Genomic DNA, 25,548 nt, shown 5'->3' with positions numbered 1-25,548 from the left:
TGCATGTATATGTATAATTTTACATGTGTGGCTGGGCAATTAGACATGGGAGGCCCATGTTGGGAATGATCAGCAATTGCTCTTCCATATTGGAATAAATCCACCCTGTAACCAAACCCACGGCTCACTCACACAGCTGGTCTTGCTCGCCAGCTCACTCTAGGGATCTGCTGTTTGTACCTTCTAAGGTAAGACTACAGGTAAGACACCACACCCATCCAGAATCTACATGGGTTTCTGGAGATCCAAATTCTAATGGACTCTTACATCAGCTTCTTATATGTGCAGGTGAAGCACCCTTTGGAGCAACATGACCTGTTTGTAAAATTAAGAAGATACTGGCAAAAAGAAATATCCTCTGAAATACTGGAAAGTTAGTTTTGTGGTGTGGCAGGATGTGTAAGATCTGAAGAAAGACATCTGGAAAAACGGTGCAAGGAGAATACTTTTGAGCCCTTGCCTTACAGCCAGAAACTAACCAGATGAAGACTAATATTTCTAGTTCTCCTGATATTAGTGGGCTGGGTCAGCGTGGCTCAGGAATAGACAAGGAGCCCACTCTTACATTTTACCCTCAGAGAAGTTAAGAACTGTGGCTGTTATGTGTACACACAGAGGGAGAACAGCTGAAAAGACCTGTGAGCAGAGACAAGAGGAGGGAGTGGGGTTGTTGCCATGGGCCCCTTGGACATGTTTTCAGAGTTTCTGACTTTAAACAAGCCCTCCATGCCTGTGAGTCTAAGGTTTAAAAAACAAAACAAAACAAAACAAAAAACCGTTAAACCAGTCAGTGGTGTGACACACCTTTCATCCCAGCACTTGGGAGGCAGGGGCAAGGGGCAAGGGGCAAGGGGCAAGGGGCAAGGGGCAAGGGGCAAGGGGCAAGGGGCAAGGGGCAAGGGGCAAGGGGCAAGGGGCAAGGGGCAAGGGGCAAGGGGCAAGGGGCAAGGGGCAAGGGGCAAGGGGCAAGGGGCAAGGGGCAAGGGGCAAGGGGCAAGGGGCAAGGGGCAAGGGGCAGGAAGATCTCTGAGTTCCTGGCCAGCCTGGTCTACAGAGTAAGTTCCAAGACAGCCAAGGCTACACAGAGAAACCATGTCTCGAAAAACAAAACAAAACAAAACAAAACATTAAAAATCTGAAATGCTGTCTATTGATTCTAAAACATCACCTAAGCACATCGCATTATTTTTATTTGGATCTAGTGAAAAAAAAATTATCTTTTTTTTTAACTTGTTCCTGGGTTGCCTTTTCTACACCGCTCAACATGTCTGCACATTACCCTCAGTACACAGGAGGGATTTTTTTTTTTTTTTTTTTTTTGCATCTTCCCCAGCTCCATATTAAGTTTTAAACTTTCTATTAAGGAAAGCTTAAAACTAACATAACAACAGAGAAATCTACTTAGTGACTCCCCACAGACCCTCTTGGCCTCAACAAAGACCAGCTCGAATCATCTTTCTCGAGTCTACAGGACCGTTTTACAGGCATTACACACACCCATGTGCCATCTCATGTGGGGCTGATGACATGATCTGGCTGACCTGGCTGCCCTGTGGGGACACCTTTTTTCTCTGGGCCAAACACTGCCTGCTCTCTGTGTGACAAACGACCTCCAGTGAGTACCATCAGCACACAGCTCCTTCCCTGTCTGCATGCATCTGTTGAATCCCTTTATCCTGAGAGGAGAGAACTTTGTAATTTTTCCATATTTGTAAATATACATCAGCTTAAAAAAAAAGTCTCATTTGATGTGTGATGACGAGGATAGCTAAAACAAATGTATACCCACGTGAGGTGGGAGGAACGGCTGGGCAAAGCTTGCAGATACAAGTTAAACACATGGCCTGCGCTAGGAGCCAGCAATTTTAAAAGGACTGGTAACCATGGTGAACCTTTAACAGTTCTGAAAGCTTCTGACATTTTAGAGTTTCTTTCTTTCTTTCTTTCTTTCTTTCTTTCTTTCTTTCTTTCTTTCTTTCTTTCTTTCTTTCTTTTTTTTTTTTAAACAAACCAATAGAAGAGCCCTGTGATTGTCTTGATCTTGAAAACACACAGCCATCCTAGTGCAAATGCAGAACAGAAGCACTGAACTCCCAGGAAGACTTGCCCCTCACCACTGTCCACCTCATGCCTACTTCCAAGCAGATCCCCCACTTACTTTCAATCTGGGAGTGGAGGTCGTTGACAATCACTTGTAGCTGCCCAATAGTCATGTCTCTCAGGTCGGTGGGCTTTAAACTTCTTTTCATCAAGCATTCACTTATGTGAGGCATGTGTGGCAGCTGGAGACACAAGGGGCAGTGGAGGGGTGAGCCGAGTGGCAAAGACCCTGGGGAAGAGCCAGTCTGCTCTTATAGACCCAGTCCCAGCCACCCACTTCTACCTAGCTTCCCCAGTCCCTGAGCGTCCTAAGGGTGGTCCCATATTTAACACCCATTTCCTACTATGATGCCCTCTGTAGGGCAGATGATACTGTCTGCATCCCAGGCTTTCAGGTTGGTCTCTAACACTAGGTATAGGGAACACAGATAATAGGAATGGCAATGGTAAAATTAAGAGTATCAGCTAACTGTTTACTACTTTATAGCACGCCACCAGCACCGATCCCTGCAGCAGGCCGGTGGCAGAGCTACCAGTGACTGTTAAGTACAGGGCACTAATTCATTACACTATACCGTCTCCCTCGAGAGGCAGGTGAGAAGCTATAGCAATCCTTCACTTGTGACAGAACAGGAACACAGGGATCTGAATCATGGGCCGCGAATGTTTACTTCTATGAAATGCTGCCCCCCGTGTTTTCCAGTATAACAGGAGACGGGAAAAAGAAACGGACTGTGTTCTTTCTCAATTGCCGGTGCGTCTGACAAACTGCCTCAGAGAAACCCCAGTTTGCATAACTCTGGGAAAGAACCCATCTTCAGCCCCCAAACGCTCGCTTGCATGCCAGCCTCCGCTGCTTACAAGATCAGCGACGGGAGACTTTTTCCTGTTCTGTTTTTCCACTTCTACTTGCATTTTGGCCATTGGTTTGGCCATGGCCAGGGCCATTTTGGCTTCAGCTTGTAGCTTCTTTTGCCTTGTGAGGAAGTCCATGTCATCCAGGGATTCAGATTCCTCCTCAGTAGTGTCTCTATCAGAATAGGAAGAACTCTGCTTGCTCTGTGAAGGAAAGAAGAGAAGCTTCAAACTTCACTCTAGTTGCCATGCAATTGGGGAGGGGCACTAGGAACAGGGTCCTCTCTCAGCGGGGGATGGGGGGAGGGGCACTAGCAACATCTGGGGGGGGGGAGGGGCACTAGCAACAGGGTCCTCTCTGGGGGGGGGAGAGGCACTAGCAACAGGGTCCTCTCGGGGGGGAGGGGCACTAGCAACAGGGTCCTCTCTGGGGGGGGAGGGGCACTAGCAACAGGGTCCTCTCTCAGTGGAGGTGGGGGCTGGCAGCAATTCCACTACCCACTTGATTGCAATGAGCCTGTCAGTCACAAGAAACCTAAAAAAGGGCCTACTTAGAACGATTCTGTCTTGAGCATAAATAGAAGGGTGGTAAAAGTTACAAAGGGCCATGTTTAATTATGGAACCCAGAGCCAGGGTCTGAGAGAGTCTTCGAGAGATCAGCCATCAAATGACATTTGCCCTACGCTCAGAGGTCAACACGCACCTGCTGGTCATCAGAGCAAAGGTGAAAGACACCACAGAGGGGAGAACACCTCAGTAGCAAACACTCATGAGTCGTCTCGACTTCCGGAACATGTGGGCTTCTAGTTCGAAGCCCAGTGAGAAAGATTCTTTCTTTCCCACATATATGCATTATACATAAGGAACAGATAAAGGGATGTAACTATTTCTTATCTATACCTGGTCAGCTTTGAACTCACTATGACGCCTAGGCTGACCTCAAACTTGTGATCCTCCTGCCACCAAACCCCCAAGTGCCTGGATTACAAGCACACACCACCATGCCCAGCTCTCTTTTAATCTCTAAAACAGTGAGTGATTTCTCTCATAGTCAACAACTCTAATAAGCCTTATTCATCCCTACTGTGTCCTGATTTTGAATTGGGGTCACTGTCAAATTCTCAAAGCGTGCAATCCCAGCCCCTCCTGGAATGGCTGCTGTGGATTCAGGACAGAATAAATGCTGAACAACCAGGAAAGAAGACAAGGCAGTGGCCCTGGCGGTGGCCACCTGGACTTACCATGGGGGACAAGGGCGTGTCCAAGCTGGTTTCAGTCTTACTGTCATCTGCATCGCTGTCCTTGTCACTGCCGCTGTCATTGACAAAGCATATCTGGAGGTTCATCCCACTCTGTAGTCTGGGCGGAAACAAGCGGGATGGTAATTCTGCTTAGTTAGGCGTTACCTGGCTGGAGCTGATTAAATGGAGTTTACAGACAAAACAGTTTTATGTGTTCTTCATGTGGAGAACTAAGTGACCTAAATCATTGTACATTTCCTTTTGTTGTTGTTGTTGTTGAGACAGGGTTTTGCTACATAGCCTGGGCTAGCAATCCTTCTGTCTCAGCCAATTCTTTTCTGCAAATACAAACCTTATCAGAGGACCTCCCAGCATGCTGGTTTTTTTTTTTTTTTGTTTTTTGTTTTCCACATCAGTCTGTGCTTTGAGTTATATGTTATAGCACCCAGTGAATAGCAAACAAATAGCTGGCACATACAAAAAGATGCTTTGTGTTTACAGTTCTGCCGATCAAGATGAACAGACTTCTGCCAATAACATTGTGTGATGCTATTTTGGATTCTGTTTTAGAAGGACAACCCAAGCAAGTTCACGAGAACCAATGTCCCAAGACTACAGCTTCATGAAGAAAGTCTCCTTCCCCTCTAGTACGACAGGACCACTTGAAGGAAACCTTTATTTAAAGCAGTTGCGGAAAGCCAATGGAGGAAGCTCACTTATGTCACGTAAAGACAAAAACACCATAGACTTGTTTACCCCAAGAGACAGAAGGAAATCCCAGGGTGTTTTGAGTCTTAAAATGCATGTGCTCCTGCAGACTGCCCCCAACACCCAGCACCATGAGAATGCACACCTCTCGGGAGTTCATCAGGATTCTGAAGCTCCAGAAAGGATGCTCCTGGCAGTGGAGTCAGAAAGGACAAGCACTGGCGATGACGTGCCCAGACCATGGGCTCAGCTCTTGGTCCTAACTGTCTTTTGAAGGTGAGCCACATCTCAGTACTATTTGGTCATTCTCAGTATCTCCAATATCCCAGTCTTGTGGGAAAGTAAGTCTTGTGTATATATAGGTATGTGTGGGGGTGGGGGTGCCGGAAGGGGCCACAGGGGGTCAGTCTAAGGCCACTTTGGGGCAGAGGACACCGAACTTGCTCTGGTGTTATTACTCCTGCAAGGGTCTAATCTAATACTTGACATTTGTGTTTGGTTTTCTTTATCCTAATGATGGAGAAACTTTGCACACCTTGCCCATGACTGATATAATTGCTCCCCACTAACCCGGGTTAGCCTCAGTACTGCGATTAAAATGGGTATGTACTGCCACCTATTGTTAAATTTTATAATTACACAACCTCCAGCTTAGTTTTCCCTTCAAAAAAAGGTAACCCCTCTCTCTGAGTCTGTCCAACCTTCCTGACACAGATGAGGAGGCCAGGCCCAGAGCTGCAGGGAAGCAGACCACATGCTCTGAGATGACTGGTTCACAGTGGGTTCCAAATCCTCAGTTTGTTCAGAGCTTGGCATGGGGTAGGTGCTTCGTACCTGTGAACTACCCTCCCTTTCCACTTTCTGGAAGCTGGGCAAAGGCACAGAGAATCTTAGAGCTGATGTGACTTTTAAAGGGACTGTACCCTAACACTGCTCACACACCGACAGCCACTCTGATGCAGTCGGCTGTCTGAATGACGACGCATACCATCTGTAACTAGAAAGCAGCTGGCCCTTCAGTTGGGCTGGAACCTGCCTCCCTTACATTTTCTTCATTTATCTTGTGGTATCTAGCATGTTCAGATTTCCCTTTGATCCAGACACATCAAGTTTAACAAATTTGTGATATCCGCAGTTTGTCTAAAAAGCGGAATCAAGCAATTCTAACAATAAAATAAAGATCTATGGTTCGGAAGGACAGTCTAGGGACACATTTTAATCTCACCCGAGTCTAGGATTATGCAGCATTTCCTAGATATGAATAAAGTCTCACAAAGAAGCATCTGGCTGCTGGAGATAAAGAGTGTAAAAATATCAAACGACCAGCAGAAAGAATATCACAAAACCAAGTTAAAGATGCCCCAGGACAAATATCTTCATTGTGAAGAAAATATAATAATAAATTCTACAGCTCTGCCCCAAACTGGCCAACCACCCACAGGGAGCTTCTAACAGCTGGGGGACTTGAAGAGCCCCCAGACCACCTTAGCAGCACAGTAGCGCCATGGGAAACAGAAGGGAGCTTGGTTGGGTGGAGATGGGGTGGGGCAGGATGGGGGAAGGGGCTTGTAATTCCTTACGGAGGTAATCGCCAAGAATATGTTACTCACAGGGCAGATGTGACATCATAGCTGATTAAGGAAGGATTTTAGTAAAGACATCTTCAATGGGCTCCTGTTTCAAGAAGGATTTCTTTGCCTTTAGCCTTTAATCGCATTTTAGGAGGAAGACAGCTTTGGTTGAAACTCGACCACATTCCCCAAGCAGAGGCCTGGCTGTGGGGTGATAGGGCCACCGGGTCTTCTGAAGGCCTCTGTGCCATGGAGTCAGAGGACAGATAATCCCCATTCTCACCTTCCTGCTTGGCAGCTGTCTGCAAGGTTTATTTCTGAAAACTGCACTTCCCTGGGTCTCTTCCCTTTTGCTGCCTCACTTAAATCCTGCAAAGTTCAGGCTTCCTTGGTCTTTTGAGCACAATACTAAGTGAAAAAAAGGATTTTGTTTATGGAAGCTATCGTTTCAAAGCATCTCATTCGGGGTCATTTGATGTTTTAAAAGAAGTTTATTTTATTTATGTGTGTTTGTGTCTATGTGAGTGTATGCACACGTGCATGCGCATACACATACGCACGCGCACGCGCGCGTACACACACACACACACACACACACACACACACACACGAGTATGAGTGCCTGTGGAAGCCAGGTGAGGATGTCAGACCCATTGGAGATGGAGCCACTGGAATCAGGCACTGGAGTTTGAACTCTGGCCTGAGACATCTCTCTAAGTATTTAGCAGAACATTGCTTAAAAAAAAAAAAAAAAATGCCATGGGTAGTCTGCCTTGCTGGTTGGTTTTACTCCTGGGAGGTCTAGGTGGTGGTGATTAGCCCTGGAATCTCTTCTTTATGGACCACATGGGATGTCACACAGTAGAGCTGCCCAGAGCTGTGGGCATGAAGCATCCCACCTGGGTCTGGATAGAGCTCAGAACTTGCTGAAGACATAAGACTTGGGCACGTCTTCTGGGCACATCAGCACGAGCAGAGGCGGCTCCCGTGGAATGGTGTTGATTGCTTACGTGGAAGGGCATTGGATGGGGACACTCAGTGTCCCCGCTACATCTCACTGATGTAAACCACAGTGAGAGGAACATCTCTTAGAAAAGGGTTGTGATGATTTCAGCTGCAGTTATGAGGACAGTGCAGTTATAGTTACGCACGGGCCTGGGAGGATGGCAGAAACAGGTGTTCTTTGCTACCAAGGGAGATCTCAAAGCACAGCCAACGGTATACAACTGAGTCAAACAACAGCCAAACCAGAACCCCAAACCAGCTCTTCATCAGGCAGTGACACCCTAACACAGGCACACAGGAAACCGAGGCAGGAATGTTGAGAGTTGAGGCCATCCCAGGCTGCATGAGGAGTTGTTGTCTCTAAAGGCTGAATAGTTGGCATAGAACTCTGTGGTAGAACACTGGCCTATGGTGAGCAAGGCCCTGGCTCTGACTGCGAGTGCTGACGGGGAAAATCCCATTTCTTTAAAAAATACAGAGACAAGACTTGTGTTCTCCAGACAGAAGCAACTTCATGGTTTTAAGTTTGCTGATAACTTACAGCAAAGATTGTCAAGTGGGTTCATGTCCTTGGTCTTAGGTTGGGCTGATTAAAGTCTGGTCTGAGGGCAGCTCTGAAGCCCAGAGTTCCTCTTGGTTTTCTAGTTCTAGAAATGAGAATCTGGCTTAGGCATCAATGTATGAATATTTAACATTGTGTGCGTGCCTGTGCTTGTGTGTGTGCATGTGTATGTGTGCGCTATATGAGTCTACACTTAGAGGTCAGAGAAGATTTTCTTCTATTCACTTATTCTTTTGAGACAGGCTCTTTCACTGAACCTGAAGTTTTGGCTAGGCTGGCTGCCAGTGAACTTCAGAATCTACCTGTCTTCAGGCCTCCAATCCTGGGGTTAGAGACACTGTTGGCATGCCCAGCTTTTGTGTGGGGACTGAGGACTTGAACTTGGGTTCTCATGCTTGCATAGCAAGCATCCTCATTCACTGATCCATCTCTCTGACTTTAAGATTTCACAATCTTTCATGCCTTGACTCCGAGATTGCTTTCTGAATAGGCTCTCTGTGTCAGTTCATCCCAGAGCTCAGAACCAAAGTCCCAGGAACACATGAGAGCTCCATTTTAATTTACTAGATCCTACCTGTGTTTGGCAGCATAGCTTTACAGGGCTCATGCCTCCCCTCATTGTTCATAATTTCAAGGCAACTATATGGCTTCACCCAGGGAACAGAGCAAGAGGGAAATTCCATATGCCTATGGGTTTCCGGCTTCATTGCTCATTAACTGTCTGCAGCTACTATGGCTCGTGAACCACGGTTTTGCAGTGCCATTCATAACTCAACACCCCCAACAGTTTGTGACCAAGCTGCTAGAATACATTATTTCCCATTTATCTGAATGGATCTTTGATGCATTATTCAAAGGTTTTATGCATAATGAATAATCACTCATATTTTTCATGCCATTTTTCTGTTTCATATTGATTTCAAAGGGAATAGTGCATCAAATATGGATTATAACTACCCAAGGGTATGTATAAATGCATTTCATTTTTCTGGGACTATGTCATGATGAACGTGAGAACAGCTGAGTTTGGGGTGAGCTTTAGCTACGCATCATGTGGGATGGTGGAGGCTAAGAGGACACACTATTGCTTCGTAGAGAATACTTCTGTATCCCACAAACTGCCTCGTTCTCTTCCCTGTTTACTATGCCTTGTAGATACTTACCTCAAGAACTATACAAACGCCTACTGCTATTTTAAAAAACAATGAGAAAGGAACAAGGTTTCTACTTCTCCATATTTTTTATGGAAACACAACGCTACAGATTCTTTTATTCTAGCAAGAGTGTATAAACTTCCTCTTGCTTCAAGGTCTAGTCAAGAAACAGTTAAACACTCTACTGGACTTTAAAAAAACCATTCTGACTGTAAACCAGCTGCAAATATTGCTGGTTCAATACATGGCATCATCACACAAAAGCATAATAAATGATTTTCCTAAGCATGTATGCAGAGAAAAGGATTGTTTGATTATTAGTTCATTCATTCATTCAAGGATCAGACAACACACTTTCTCATTTGCTACAGTCCTACTACAGTCTACTGACTTTTATTTGAATTAGTTCACTCATTGAAGTTTTTTTGTTGGACCATAAAGGCATTTTATGGTGTTTGACCCCTGTTAGTAAAGGCATGACAGTTGATGGAGGAATAAAACCGAGGTCTTCCAGCAAGTCACAAGGGCCCGAGTCATCAACCACAAAGTGCAAACACACACATCGGAAGGGAACTCAAAAACAGTTGGTGGACATTCCCTATTCCATTAAACACCACTGCTACCTGGACATTAGTAAAGTAAGGTGCTATCCAGGAATGTTAAAGCAAAGAGCTTCAGATGAAAGCAAGTGCAGCTAGCAGACGGATGAACCCAGGAAAGAGCCCAGAGGGCGATTCCCCGGAAGTCGTGTGTCCAGAAAAGCTAGCTGGTATTCCTAACTAAGTGCCAAAGAATAGGTTGCCTGGTGGGGCAACGTATCACTTTGTGTCTTGTCCTGGCATTTTTCTTCATTAATTTACTTATTCACTTCTGACCTGGCATCTTAAGAGAAGAGGAAACATCGATAAAAGTCAGTGGGGCCTGTGAACGGCTGTCACTGGGTTTTCTTCTCTATACCTGATACATATGCCCCCATTTTTGCTCCCATTTCTAAGGCTAGTTCTCAATTCTTCTTCCTGTACATGTTCAAAGCACAGCTGATATAGGCTTCCAAGACCTCATGGCCAGAGTCTCCGTGGCTAAGCAGCTAGTGGATTGGGTGGCCACCCACAAGCTTTCCCTTGGAGAAGCATCAGCCCATCTCCTAACCTGGGCTCCAGAGAGCTATAAATACTTGGATTCCTCAGACAGCTGTTGGCTCTCATTCCACATCAGTGCCAATTTCCTTCACTGATGACCACTTCCCTGTAATTGAATTTGAAATTACAGGATTTTAATGTGGGCGAAATGTATTTTCAAGAGGAATACTCTCTAGTATGAATGGAAGGCAAGAACAAACCCTCTTAGGATAGTAGGCATAAAATAGCTAGAGGTCAAATGTGGTCTATTTTCATCTTAATTGAGTTCTGATGATTTCCATGCAGCCTATTTACAAAATAAAAAGTTGCCATTTGTGAACGTCCATCATATGCCAGGCACTTTATCTACCGACTAAGGAGTGAGGATCTTGCTTTATATATGAAAAACAAAGTCCCAGACTGGTAAAATTGCACAAAGACACAGTGGTACGCATCCTCTCTCCTGAGGGGCTAGGACGCTTTAAGAGGGGTAAAATACATTCATAAATGAGAATAAAAGAGAAGATGAAAACACAAACAAAATGAAACAAAAATCTGGAATCTGATATGCTTAAGAAGAAAATATGAAATATAATGAGTTACTCAGGTAGCAAACACACAGGCATGCATGTGAACACACATGCGCATGCACGCACGCACGCACGCACGCACGCACGCACACACGCACACTGGAATAGCTATGAAAATGGCTGAGATGCCGATATGGTGTTATGTGAAAAAAAGGGTCATAAAGAGTAATTACAGTGCGATTCTAGTTTTATACATAGAAAGCATACGTAAGGGCCAGTGCAACAGCTCGGCAGGAAAGGTCCCCTTCTGCTGCGCCTGCTGAGCTAAGTTCAATCCCCAGGGCTCACCATAAAGAAAGAACAGACTCCTACAAGTTGTCTTCTGACCTTCACACATGTGCCATGGCACACGTGTACTCCCCACCCCACAAAAATAGAGACAATGAGTAATCTTCTCAAATGTTTAGGTGGGATGGGAAGGACTACACTTAAATACTTCTTGATGGAAGTCATTGTGTTGACTTTAGACTCGTCTCCCTCGAATGCCTCTGAGTTGTCATGTGTGGGCACTTGGTAAGAATTAGAAAAGGCAAAAGAGAGAGGATGAGAGTTGGCGGTAGAGCCTGGGCGTTGGAGGGAAGGTGAGTGGGGCTCAACATTTGACAGCTGCCATCTGACTCAGACCACATTGAAGCGGGAGTGTGACTCACCCCGGAGTCAGCCTGATCTGCTTTTGGCAGGCTGCTGTGGACAGTGGGAGCTGATCCGTGGGCAGCTGGAACACCGCCTTCTTGAAGGTGAACGGTTGCGTGGACAGGCTCTCTCACTCACCCACCAACACCCCTCCTGATCTCACTGCTACACTTCTCCATGTGACTGCAGTAAACCAGAGCCCCTAGGTAACTGGCAGAAATTTAACTATTTTTCAAAGCCAGCCATCCTAATTACCCAACTCAGTCCTCGAACTGAAACTTTTCTCTCCTGCCGACAGCTGCTAGAGCCGTGCAGGGTAAAGAAGCAAGCCTTCCTTTGTCAGGTGCCTAAGAGGCTCCTGAGAAAATATGGCAGAGAATGGCAGTATTGTGTGTATTTTGAGGTAACTGGGGTTAGTAGGACTTGTTTGTCTGTCTTTTCTTTTTTCTGTGATCGGACAGAACCCAGAGCCTCACACGTACCAAGATTGAGCTCCACTCTAACTCCAAGGTGAATATTTTAATTCATGTAGTTTTATACTTTTCAGTTCACCTTTCTTATGGTCATACTGAGAAACAATTAGAGGTTGCTATTTAGGCTTGGTTCCATAGTAACATTGCCTTAGATGGCTCCGTGGTTAAGAGCACTGATTGCTCTTGGAGAGGATCTAGGTTCTATTGCCAGTGCCCACCCGGTGAGGGTGTCACTGTGGGGACAAGCAAGACACTGGTGCTACAGATGGTGTAGGAGAGTTCAACTCTGATGTGACGAAGTTCCAGGAGAGACCTTCACCAATGCATTTCTTGTTTGTGTCTCTTTGTTTTTACAAGTCCTAGAGACATATGATAACGTCTGTGATGGGACGGCTGAACTGATGAGTTCATAGCCATGCTGTTGCTTTTACACATGACCTGTCACATGATCAAGCCAGTCAGCATTCTAGCATGGAGGGAGACGGGTGTGTGAGTCCCTACCCTTAACTGAGAAGCTAACAGGTGATGAAGCTTCCAGCGGAGGGACAGTCAGTTTTATTATGGGCGTGTCCCCTGATAGGTTAACCATACTCCAATGGATGCCGCTCCCACCATGAGCATACGGGCAACACACATTGGACTCTGGATTATGAAACAACAGCAGCAAAACACAAAATTAGGAGAGGGCGAGAGGTGGGAGGCAGCCCTGAAAGGAGTTATGGGGAGAAGTAGGGGGTGAATATGATCAAAATAATTTGTGTGAAATTCTCAAAGAATGGATAAAACTGCATACAAAAAGAATATGTCCAAACAAGTCTGAGTCTCTCAACAACTAAAATCAACTAAGTACTATGGGGACATTTAATTGGCAGTGTTTTGTTTTGTTTTAATTTTTCATGTGCTATAATCAGCACTATACAGAAGCAAATAAAAATGTAACAGAAATAACAACATCAAACATCAGGCTGTACAGACGAGGCACTCTTCTGAGTACTCCCCTTGCCGTCTTCACAGAGACCTTATGAAGAAGGCACAGGTACCACCCCATTTTACAGACCAAAAGGTTGAGGCACAGTAATGTCATTAGCAAGTGCTACTAAGTGGCAGTCAGGTCCTCGGCTCCTAAAAGCCTGGTCCTACTTGCCACGCCCTACTTCCTTCCTAGTGACTGATCCAAGCAGCACTCTGGACCCACTGATGGTGCAGAGGCACTGCTGTGAACAGAGTGAGTGGCTGTATCATTTCTTTGTTCTGTGGGATGTTTGAGTGGGATGTGAGAGGACGAATCTGGGAACAGTTGATGAGAGATAGCAAAGCCTGGCAGAATGGGGGGCTATAATGGAAAGGCATGAGTCTTTTCTTTTAATGGCATTTGTACTGATACAATTTACTTATCTATTTAATTGCAAATATATTATACATCTGAAGAGACACAACAAATTATGGCCACCACCACCCCCCAATCTGATCTGTTTAAATAACAACATGGAAGGGTTTGTGTTCTCGGTAAAAGTATCTTCTGTGGGTTTCATGCATGTGATGATCTGCAAAAGAACAATCTGAAGGACACGGGAAATGTTTATAAGATTGAATTAAAAGATGGTGCTGGGTGGGGATGTGGCTCAGTTGAGCGGTGGTTGAAGAAGCATGAGATTCTGAGTTCAGTGACCAGCACTGAAGGAGAAGAAAGAATTCTGGGAGACCTCCAGACAGACAGCTCACTGTTGTTGGAGGGTGTAGCTTCAAGTAGTGGCATTGGCACATCCGAGGCCCAAAGCACGTGTGCAACCACTGTCTAAAGGGGGTGTAAATTACACTGATGGTACTCTGAGAACATGTTAAAGATGATGCAGAATGAAAGCTAAATCCTAGAAGCTCTTTTAATTAACATCCTGCTGTCCACTGAAGCCATCTTTTAATATAACATGTAGCCCTGTGCCCACCCCCACCTTTCTGTGCAATAGCTCAGGCAATTGAATTCTCACTGTTGATGAAAAAATTCATAAGACAGGGTACAGCTGGTTATGCCTTCAGCAAGATGTCAAATTCAGGCTTCACAAAATTAATTGCACCTAATTAAACTGGGGTCATTGGTATTATTGTAAAGCAAGGCTATTTATTAGACAAAGAAAATTTCACAAATACCAATTTTCTTTTGGATTTATGAAAGGGAAGAATTGCTTACTTAATTAAATTTGTTTTGCTATTTTAATCTTATTACTTCTCAAAAGATCCACTTTAAATCCTATCTCACTTTGGAAATTGTGTAATATTTTAGAATAAGGTCTGCTCGAAACAAGGCATTCAAAACAGAGAGGCTTTCGGTGGAGTAGGAGACGGCAATTCACAAAGAATTAAAAGCGGGTGCGTAGCCAGAGCTGGCTGTGATGCTGGCGCTACCAACGTGAAGAGTTTTTACAACACATTAATGCGTATGTATGAGATCAATGTGAAGTTTTAAAGATACACCATGCATTACAAACAAGGCACTTTGGTATGCACTTCTCATTTCAAGGAAGATGCTGTAGAGTGAGTCTCTGCACTGAGGCAGGTCAGCCTCTTTCTTCTTTCATGCCCGGCTGGAGCAGCCAGTCCACTCACTTCCAGGAAATTATGCAAAAATCATTACTGTTAGAGTCAAGACAGTGATCCATTTTCCTGGCAAATGATGCTGGCTCATCTCTCTCTCTCTCTCTCTCTCTCTCTCTCTCTCTCTCTCTTTCACACACACACACACACACACACACACACACACACACACACACACACACACACACACACACAGAGAGTTCCCATATTCAAAGCCCCGTGAATCTCATGTCTTTAAAGCTTTCTAGGTTCACTGTTAAGGGTCTAGCTAAGCTGGCCCTGCTTCCCGCCTTCCCACCCAAACACAGAGGAGGTAGCAGGTGTCTGTAATTGGCCTTGCTTCAGCCATTCACCAATAAACATGGAAGGCCAAGAAAGAAATGAATCTTGATTTGGGGATGGTTGAGATAAGTAAACAGTAATCATTATTCAAACCAGCTGCTCAAAACCACTCTGGGGAATTTGTTTTTATCATACAGCCTGGAGGAAAGGATATAGCTCATCTAGGCTACTCAGCCCCTCTGCCAGCGTGATAAAGAAGACAGTTATCTAGGATGCCTTTATAGCTATGTACACTGAAGAAAGTCCATCTTGAGTTAAGGTAGAAAGAGAGTGAAAATCAGATTGATCTGGGGCTACTGTGAAGGAAGAAGGGAGAGGAAGGGAAGTTTTCTTCTCGATGTCGGGTTGGGCTGTAGTGTTTATAAATAAAAGCTTTCCTAGATGCCTATTGGTAATGGCTATTCATCTTGTGTCCCTACAGTAGTAGCTAGGCCTCTTCCTGTCTCCTCAACACTAAGCTATGTAAGCTCCAAACGTGGGGGCAGAGCAATAGCTGATCATTTCGGTGGCCAAGGAAGAGTGTGCAAGGAAGCATTACAGCAGAAGTAAAAGCTGGGAGTGATGGCGAGTCTGTACGCCCAGCACACAGGAGTGCGAGGCAGGAGGGCTGGAAGGTGAAGGACAGCCCTTGCTGTGCAGCAGGATCTACCCCACACTAAACCTACTATATTTCTTGGAAATCTCATTTCAAAAGTAGGTAATCCATTTTTCTCATTTCCTATTAAGTAGTTAAGACCTTTTCCGAAACGATAGAAGAATGGCAAAGATCACACAGTCTCAGTTTAAGAAGGTGATTATGTCTGGATTAACAAATTTTGCAGGAAAATGTGACACCCCATGTAGGCCGCACTCCAGCACACGTCGGGTCTAATGAGCTGTGTTATGCAGCAATATCCAACGTTCTTTGGCTATAGTATTAAGCATAAAATGTCTTTATGGGATTATTGTAAGCCTAGCTTACATTTAACAGCTTACCACTTTAAAAAAAAAAAAAAAAACTGCTTTAACTGCTTTAAGAGAGATAACACCATCCGGAAAAACTCAGCAGGGCCGAAACCCAGTGGACCCCACCAAACTTTACCTTGAAGGCATGGCTGACACACTGGGACTCTCACACGCCTTCACATCGCTTACATACTGAATATGACTAATTTTTTTTTGGGGGCAGGTAAATTCAGATCCTTTAAAGAGCATGAACAGGAAACAGATTAGGTTTCCAAAGATTTCCATTTATTTCAGTAGGCCCTGCCTTAAAAACCAAGCTTACAATTTCAGAATCCAATATTTAGTGGGCTTGTTTTTTCGATAGTGTCTCAGCTCACCCCAGCTTGCTTTTCATATATCGGCCTCAAACTTACTCTTCCTTCTGCCTCAGTCTTCTCTGTGCTGGGCCTGTACTACCATGCCTGGCTCTGCCAATTATTCTTAAATCCTGCACTCCATTTCATACTGAGGACTGAGCTCTTCGGGGTAGTGGATTCGCAACAGGTCTATCTGGTTCTGGATGTTTAACGAACCCAACACACCAGCTCTTGTACATTCTGGAGTACTGTACTGCTGAGCTGACATCCTTGAATACTTCTGTAAGAGGCAAGGCATTTCCACCCTGTGAAATGCTTTTGGAATGACTGGTAGTGATTGGGGTGGGTTTGATAGGGGTAGGAGGGAGATACAGAAGTCGATAGAAGAGAGCAACCAGCATGCCTTCTAAACACATATGGAATTAACAAGGAACAAAATGACTCAATAAAAACACAAAGAAAATTTACATCCTAATAGCCTTAATGACCACAGGTTATATACTAGGGATACATAACAGCAATTTAGCTTTCCTGGAGATCCCTCCTCCCCCGACACTACATTATGGCTAATGAGGATGATGATGGTAAATCGTAACGGATTTTCTATTGACAAGATAAAGCAATGTTTCTTAGTAACATTTAGAATACTTATTAAATATCGTCTCGAGTGAAATTAGAAAAGTCATGGTGTTCTCACAGATGATGAGTTCATACCAGAACAGAGATGAGCCCATCTAAAAGAACAGGCTATAAATAATGTCTCTAAGGCAAGCCAACAAGTGCAGCTTGTTACATGCTACTGTGAAGCACTTCGTGTTTGCATAGCTGTCTCCAGGGGAAGAGGACTCGGTGCTTTTCCAATTTGGCTCTGCTCTAAGTCTCAAGTGGCTCTGGGAAAAGAAGAGAAGAACCAAAGGGTAGGAGGGTAGAAAAGAGATGGGGGAAGCATTTTTGGGAACCCTAATTCCTGACCCTCAGTACTTCTCAACTGGAGAAGGATTGTTTGGTTTTACATATAGGGATTCTTTGTGGAATTTTACTTGAGAAGGTATTTTTGCTGAGGTTGAGTGTGGTGGTGTACTGCTTTAATCCCAGAACTTCAGAGGCAGAGGCAGGCTGGTCTTTGTGAGTTTTGAGGCCAGCCTGATCTATATATTGAGTTCCAGGCCAGTCAGAGCTACATAGTGAGGCTCTGTCTCAAAAACAAAAACAGAAAATGCAAACCAAAACCAGACAAATGTTGAGTCCAGTCTGGCTTGTTCTTAACCAGAAGCCATGTTCCAAATGAAGCCAGAGGCCAAGAGCGGAGTGCTCCAGATGTGGCTCCAGCCAGCTTGAAGCATCAGCCCTGGCACCCACTAGACATCATCGTGGTGGCTAGATCAGCCAATCCACCACGCTGTCCACAATGTTTGGCTGAGCCCAGATAATACCCGCTATCCTATGGTACCTGGTAGAATGAAGACTCTTAATACTTACTGGCTATCCAATATTTATATATTTGGAAATGCTCAATTAACATGATGCCCACACAATTAGAATTGTTAACCCAATTAACTAACCTAGATATGAATAACTACCTGAGACTGCTAAAGACATGAGGACATCTCAAGCCATCTTCTCTCTTTCTCCACCTCTTCCTTCCCTTACTCTTCCCTCCTCCTGACTCCTCACTCCACCTACCTCTCATATGGCCCAATCGCCGAGCTTTATACAAATGTAGTGGGAAGATATCTCGCTACAGACAAACATTGAAACCCCCATGAGACTTAAGCATAATGTAATGGATACCACTATCTATCTGCTCTTATAAAATCCTCCTAACATCTGTGACAGGAAGGCAGATACTCAGGAAAGAGAAACAACAGCACAAGAGTATGAAAATCTTAGGAAGATAAAATGAAATGTACAGAGGATATTTAAGTGTTTGAAAGTTCTTCAGCTGCGTGTGAGAGTGGCTGGTACGGGAGGGGCATGAATCGAGACTGCAGAATCCTGGAAATACTCAGGGGAGCAGAGAAGAGCAGTGCACAGACTCAGTACTTGAAAGGGCCATCTAGACCAGCTCTCTGCCTGGCTAATCTCTAATTACATAGAATCAAGACGTTTATTCTCGAATCAGAAGTGCTCTAGACTGGAGTACCTAAACACATACTAAACTTCCAAGCCTTCCCTTCTTAGGGTCATCAGACACTACCAGACAGGCTTACAACCCCTCACAATGAGGTTTGAGGGTTCTTTTTTACTGTAAGTCACAGACCAAGAGAAAAGACAAGATACTTTCAGTTGACTACATTCTGGTGAAGGACTGCCTCAGTGTGGTTAGGTTAGTTCCATCGTGAAGATCCCGACTCATTTGTTCAACAATACTTGGAGACTTGACCTCACTTCATGTGGTTGCCTTAGTAACGCACACAACAAAGACTTGCTTCCCAATAACTTACATTTGGGTGCTGGTGGAAGACAAAGAACAGATTTAAAGATGTTCTATAAATGTCTTAATAAGGGAAACAGGTTTAAAGAGAAACCCATGTCAAGGTAAGTGGATAAACAGGATAAAAGAGAAAGGGATAGGAACATGGGTGTTTATTTGTAATAAAGCAGCCTCAGAAGGTCTCTCTGAGGAGATACTATATGTCAAAACAGCCTAGCCCACAAAGACAGCAAAATAGCCTTATTATCCTATACTTAATTATTATTAGATGGAAAGCAGGAGGAAAAAAAAAAAAAGAAAAAATCAGGGGAGAGATGAAGCCCAGTAAAAACTATCTAAAACAATCAAACTAAAATTTCAATGAAATTAAATATACTAACAATTATGAAAGTGTAAAGAAAATGGAGAAATATCTAGAAAAATACATCTCATTAGAATTGATTCAAGAGAGACACACACACAAAAAAACAGGTACCATCAGATAGCTCTTAAGGTACAATCAGATAGCTCTTAAGGAATGAAATCAGTTTTGAAACAGATGCATAAATACCAGACCAATGCAGGTGATGTCACAGAAGCAGATCATCACAATATTACATGGACATTTTGGGAGATAATATGAAATATAAGTCCCTGCCCATTTTTAAGCCAGCAAAGTTCTAAAAGCAGACAAAATATTCTAAGCCTATGGAAGACCCATGCCAATTATGAATATACATGTAATAATCTTAAGCAAGATATTTAAAATAAAGAATATGAAAAAAATAATTTACCTCAACCCACTTTGGTTTATAGGATATGCAAGGATAATTCAACATTTTGAAAAATCTCTAATGTACTGCACTGATTCATTAACAGACCAAGATAACGTGACAAAGTTATTTCAGCAATGAAGAAAAAATCATGTGATGGAATTAAAGGTCCACTTAAGATCAAAGTTCTTTGTAAATTATTACTAGAACACTACTAATTCTGTAAATGATTAGATAAGGCATATAATTAACACCACTCCAAACAGGGAAAGTGTAGAACTAGTCTACTCAATCTGAGAAATGAGCTAACCACTATGTTTTCTCATCCACACTATATTCAAATACCTATCAAGTACAAAGGAAACAGAGATAGAAACCAGAGGCAGGGGATTGGAAAGAAATAAATCAAGCCACTGTACTTTGCAGAAGATGTTATTGTTCAAAAGTGTCTAAAGAGCCAGGCATGGTGGTGCATGCCTTTAATCCTAGCACCTGGGAGGCAGTGGCAGGAGGAAACTGAGTTCCAGGACAGCCAGGGATTCACAGAAAAACCTCATCAAAACAAAAACAAAAACAAAAACAAAAACAAACCCTAAAGAATCACTGTAAGAAATTACAGAGGTACTATCAGAGATGGTAAAATGAGTGTAAGACCTGCTGGTTATTAACACAGTGGTAGAGCACTGTCTAGCATGCATAAGTTCTGGGTTTGAGCCCCCGTACAGGAAAGGTTTACAGGGGCTTAGGTAGTTAGTTGCATTTTTCTTCAGCAGTAACTAACAAGGAAGCTTTATTAAAGAGAACTTAAGGTGTCAGAACAAAAAGTGTCTATTAATAAGTATGCCAAAACATGTGCAGCACTCTAAATGGAAAAACAAATCCTTATTTCAAAAAGATTTAATAAATGGAAAGACAGACCATGTTCATAGATGAGAGGATTTCATACTATAAAAATGTAATTCTTCCTGAATTGACCTATACATAGACTCAATAGGAATCTTAAAAAATATGAAATTATTTTGCCCAACTTAATTAGATTATTTCAATTTGTATGGAGGAATAAAAATCCAAGAAATATTCTCTCATTGTTTAAAAGTGTGAACTTTCTTTTTTGTCTGATTGAAAAGGAATAAAGAGAGTTGACTATCTGAATACTGTGATGTATTTTGGATCTATAATAATAAAAATTATAGTTTTTGAGCAAGAATAGAAACAATGAAATAAACAAGTGAACGAAATATTCCCATGATTGTAGAGCAGGAGACAGTGTTGTCTATGGGATCAGCGAATGAAGGGGGGGGGCATCAGTCATCAAGCATAGTAAGGTGGGCACTATACAGTGAAGAAGAAAACTGCCAGCCGGGCAGTGGTGGCGCACGCCTTTAATCCCAGCACTTGGGAGGCAGAGGCAGGTGGATTTCTGAGTTCGAGGCCAGCCTGGTCTACAGAGTGAGCTCCAGGACAGCCAGGGCTACACAGAGAAACCCTGTCTCAAAAAAAAAAAAAAAAAAAGAAAAAGAAAACTGCTGTCTTTCCGTACCTTATAAAGATGTCAACTGACTGATTCGACTGCTAAAAATCCAACACCTTCAACTCTTGGTAAGAATAGCAAGTATCTATTGAACCATGGGGTAGAGAAAGTTTGAGTTTGGTTTCTGAGACAGAATTTGATATAGCAATCTTGATTCTTCTGTCTACACATCCAGTGGGCTGGGATTACAGGTAAGTACTACCAGGCCCAGTTAGAAAAGATTTCAAACACAAAATTGCACACAACACTGACCAGAAAAAAAATTGAATTACCTATATTAAAATCAAGACATATGGTCACAAAACACATAAGAAAGTGAGAAACAAGCTACAAGCTGGGAGAAGATATTTGCAATGTGTATTTAGGATTCCTAATATGAACTAATATTATGATTAAATAACCTTGATAAGGAAAAACCCACACATAAGGAGGAAGAGGAGGAAGGAGGGAAACCAGAAATTTGAAATAAGACAAACAGACATTTCACAGAAGAAATGCAACTGGTTAATAAGCAACAATATGCTGCCATGTTCCTATTCAGTTAATAAATAATCTTTTAAAGGCTGTACTGAGTGTCAACAGGTCTCAGAGCCACGGGATATCTGAGACAGTGCTAGAAGGACAGTATCCTGTGGCAACCGTACTGGCCATGATTGCCATTGCAAACATTCATATATTGATCTCCTAAGTCCACCCTCACATGCACACCAAAGAGAAACCCTACATATGCAGAAGACATGGACAAGAGGGTTACAAGCAGCAATGTGACACCACCAAGTGTTCCAGAACATCCCCACGCCATCATTACAAAACTGGCTACAGAAACAACTGTAGTCACTTAGAGTATAAGGTGTAATTCATTCATGCATTCACAGAGAGTACAAGGAGTCAGTTCCTATTTATTTAAACAATAATAAGTCTCAAGTAACGGAAACATGCTCCATGGGCATATTGGCTGGTTCTGTGTCAACTTGACACAAGCTATAGTCACCAGAGAGGAAGGATCCTCAGTTTAGAAAATGCCTCCATGAGATCCAGTTGTAAGACATTTTCTCAATTAGTGGTCAGTTGGGAAGGTCCCAGTCCATTGTGGGTGGTGCCAATCCTGGCTGGGCTGGTGGTCCCAGGTTCTATAAGAAAGCAGGCTGAGCAAGCCATGGAGAACAAGCCAGCAGGTAACACCCCTCCATGGCCTCCGTATCAGTTCCTTCCTCCAGGTCCTTGCCCTGTGTGAGTTCCTGCCCTGACTTTGGTGATGAACATCAATGTGGAAGCTGAATAAATCCTTTCCTCCCCACCTTGCTTTTTGGTAATAGCGCTTTGTTACAGCAATAGAAACCCTGACTAAGAAAACAGATCAGGTGGACTAGAGTCTGATCTTAAGAACACACACATTAGATCATTAACTGATCCTAAACTGTACTGTAACTAAAAGGGAGAATGAAAGGAAGGAAAGGTAGGCATATTTGTGGGAAGAATGTGATAAAAAGAAACCCTAGCTTTTAGAGTTGAAGCAATCGATGGTTATTTGAAATAAAACCTGAGAACATAAGCATTTAATTTAGAGATATGTAGGTAAATACCTGAGGCAGCAGCCAAGGAGCTAAAATGTCCTGCTTCTAGAAAGCAGAGCAATATGTGGGAGCTTGCATGCATACATATTATATATAATATGTATAATATATATTATATATAATATACATATATATATATATATATGCACACACACAATACAGTTTTGTGCACTATAAGAGAGCAGGGTATGGGGGTCAAGGAATGATGAATATGGTTTCTGCCACCTTCTTAGATTAATATGTAAATGTTGGGAGCCGACTTTAGCAGAAAGCGGCTAGATCAACTTTGCAGCCATCTGGAACCATATACCCTGACGAAAGATTTGGTTTTCAATAGCCTACAACAGCTGAAGCACACTCTGATATCCCACATATTTTGTGTTGCTGTTTACTGGCCCCAGCTGCAAGGTGCACGTGGTAGTCACGCCTGCAAGGCATTGCAGTTCACGTGCTGTCCACGTGCTATCTACACCATACATGCTTATAAGGCACACGTGCTATCCACGCCTGCAAGGCATTGCGGTGCACGTGCTGTCCACGCTATAGATGCCTGTAAGGCTTACGTCATATCAACACCTGCAAGGCACGTGGTATCCACATGCCTACAAGGCACCTGGCAAAAGCCTATAAATAGCTCAGAATTCCCTTCAATAAACGAGACTTGATCAGAATCTCTGTCTTGTCTCCATTCTTCGAGTCTCTTCCCCTTTATCCCCACTCTCTCTCTCGCTAGACCCTGACCCTCGGACCAGAACGGGCAGTACGGGCCGCAACATGTAAATATATCATATCAAATATATGACATATCATGAATATGCTGAATACATCTGATAAGAATACATAAGTATGAATTTATAAAAAGGCCTACCCCTTTGTACCAAATGGAAGTGACACAGCTGAACAGACACATGGAGCTGCTAGAGAAGACATTCTGGCCTCTTGGGGGCGTAGCAGAGAACAGTGGCCAAATCTGTAAGGCCATATATACACCTCATTTTACGTACAATCTCCTCATTTCACAGTCAGAAAAGTGAGGATGAGCAAAACTAAACAGTTACTCCCCTACTGCAAAGCAGATTTAGATAAAGCTGCGGGTCTGTCTCTAGGCCACAATACCTTCTTCTACCATGGTCACGAGGAGGTGAAAGGCCAGGGCCACACTGACTTGCTGACTCCAAGGGAATCCTGTGGGAGGGGGCTGATACCCAGCTAAGGTTGCGATGCGTTAACGTTCCATGGGCAAACTAGTGCTCGCCTCCTGCTGCACCCACTCATCTGTCCTCTTTGAAACTCTGCACTTGTGTGACCATGTGTATGTCCTCTGGTCTCCACTAAAGGACCAAACAAGGCTTATTAGAATCGGACAGGGCAGGATTAGGTAGGGAGTGGGTATCAGGTTGCTCCTTCTGGGCCTCACATAAAGCTGAGATACGGTAGGGGTCTGACTGAATGAATGCATGGGCATTATCATTTGTTGCTAGCACTGGGCTTAGTGTTGATAATATATGTGGTATTTACAGAGGGTATGTTTGCTTTAGACTCAAAAGATAAAGAGCGAGGCATGGTGGGTGATGGGACAGAGGGTATCAAGGAGTGCTGATGGGTATTCAGTTACTTCTGCATGCTTCCATTAGTCACTAGGAATGGGATCATTCTGAAAATTATCCATACTTCCATTAAGCAAAGGTGCCCACACAATGGTGGTATGTTCATCAGCTAGCAGTGGCACAGAAATATGGGGTTTCAAGCTCAGCTGAGACACACTGAACCATAATTCCCTGGGTGACACATAAGAATGCTAAAGGTTGAGAAGCCTTTTCTGTTTTCCTGGCAAAATTGGAAACTTTACATAGTTTATTTGGAATAAAAAGCTATGCAAACTATCAATAATATCTTGGTAAATAAATAAACAATGATAAGGAAGTAATGATATCCTAAAACAGTGGTTCTCAACCTTCCCAATGCTTCGACCCTTTAATACAGTTCCTCAGAATGTGGTGACCCCCAACCATAAAACTATTCTTGTTGCTGCTTCATAAGATGTAATGTAAATATATGATATGCAGAATATCTGATGTGTGACCTCTGTGAAAGGGCCATTTGACCACCAAAGTTGGTAGGTCTTGACCCACGAGTTGAAAACCACTATCCTAAAATAAAGACCAACAGAAACTACTTGGCCGACAATCTTTTTTTTTTTTTCAGACAATCTACAACCATAATGAACACAGAACAATCAATGTGAGAATAACAGTTCTCATGTGCTGGTATTCATTTCAATTAAACATATGAAGGACTACTTCTGAGTGCTTTGGGGTTGTTTAATGGGAAATCTGGTGGTCTGCCACATGCATACGGCATCAGTGGCTTAGGCCTGTTGCCTGGTCAGTCCATGAAATCAGTGTTCTGTCCAAAGATAAATGGAATATAAGAATGTGACCTCAGGTAGCTGGGCATTGAGCCATAGCTACAATCCCCAGTGAAAAGAACCCAGCACACAAACGGGAAAGGGTCTGACTGAAACCCAGAACCAACCATACGAGGACAGACGGCTGTCTTTCATTAGACACACAGGCACCACATGGTACATACCAGAAAATCAACTCAAAAGCGTGCTCACCTCGAGGAAAGGCTTGGCTTCCCGCTTTTGCTGCAGCTGGTATAGATTCCTGGGCCATCGTCAAAGAAGCTTCCGAGTGCCAACTTCTGTCTGATAGACTCTCTCTCATTCTTCTGTGCCTAAAATTTCAAGGGAAAAAAAAAAGGTGCCAATTAGTGGGCAGATACAACGCAATTATAGGCAGTCCACCTTGCTAAGTAAGTTTCTTGGAATGTAACATTAGACAAAAACATAAACAGGCTGACGTCCAGAGATGTTTCAATTATTAAAAGCTGAAATAAAATTAGTTTCTTATGGCTCTAATTTTTTGTTGTTGTTGTTTTTGTTTTTCGAGACAGGGTCTCTCTGTGTAGCCCTGGCTGTCCTGGAACTCACTCTGTAGACCAGGCTGGCC

At 43.4% G+C, this 25,548-nt stretch overlaps 1 protein-coding gene across 6 annotated transcripts in view; it reads right to left on the bottom strand.

The window, feature by feature from the left end:
• Schip1 (schwannomin interacting protein 1) overlaps positions 1 to 25,548 on the bottom strand; it is a 154,329-nt gene that overhangs the window by 5,516 nt on the left and 123,265 nt on the right. For 5 of the 6 annotated variants that reach the window (XM_076932494.1, XM_034499914.2, XM_034499913.2 and 2 more), the window contains 4 exons: positions 25,155 to 25,273; positions 4,198 to 4,315; positions 2,962 to 3,159; positions 2,159 to 2,282 (listed from right to left, as the gene is read on the bottom strand). In XM_076932494.1, coding sequence (XP_076788609.1) covers positions 2,159 to 2,282; positions 2,962 to 3,159; positions 4,198 to 4,315; positions 25,155 to 25,273 — 559 coding nt within the window. Of the gene's footprint in view, positions 1 to 2,158; positions 2,283 to 2,961; positions 3,160 to 4,197; positions 4,316 to 25,150; positions 25,274 to 25,548 lie in introns of all 6 variants that reach the window. The other variant, XM_076932495.1, reaches the window with a different exon arrangement.

Source organism: Arvicanthis niloticus, chromosome 4, assembly GCF_011762505.2.
Source record: "Arvicanthis niloticus isolate mArvNil1 chromosome 4, mArvNil1.pat.X, whole genome shotgun sequence".
In the NCBI taxonomy this organism is placed as follows: domain Eukaryota; kingdom Metazoa; phylum Chordata; class Mammalia; order Rodentia; family Muridae; genus Arvicanthis; species Arvicanthis niloticus.
This window is presented reverse-complemented; position numbering and strand designations above follow the sequence as displayed.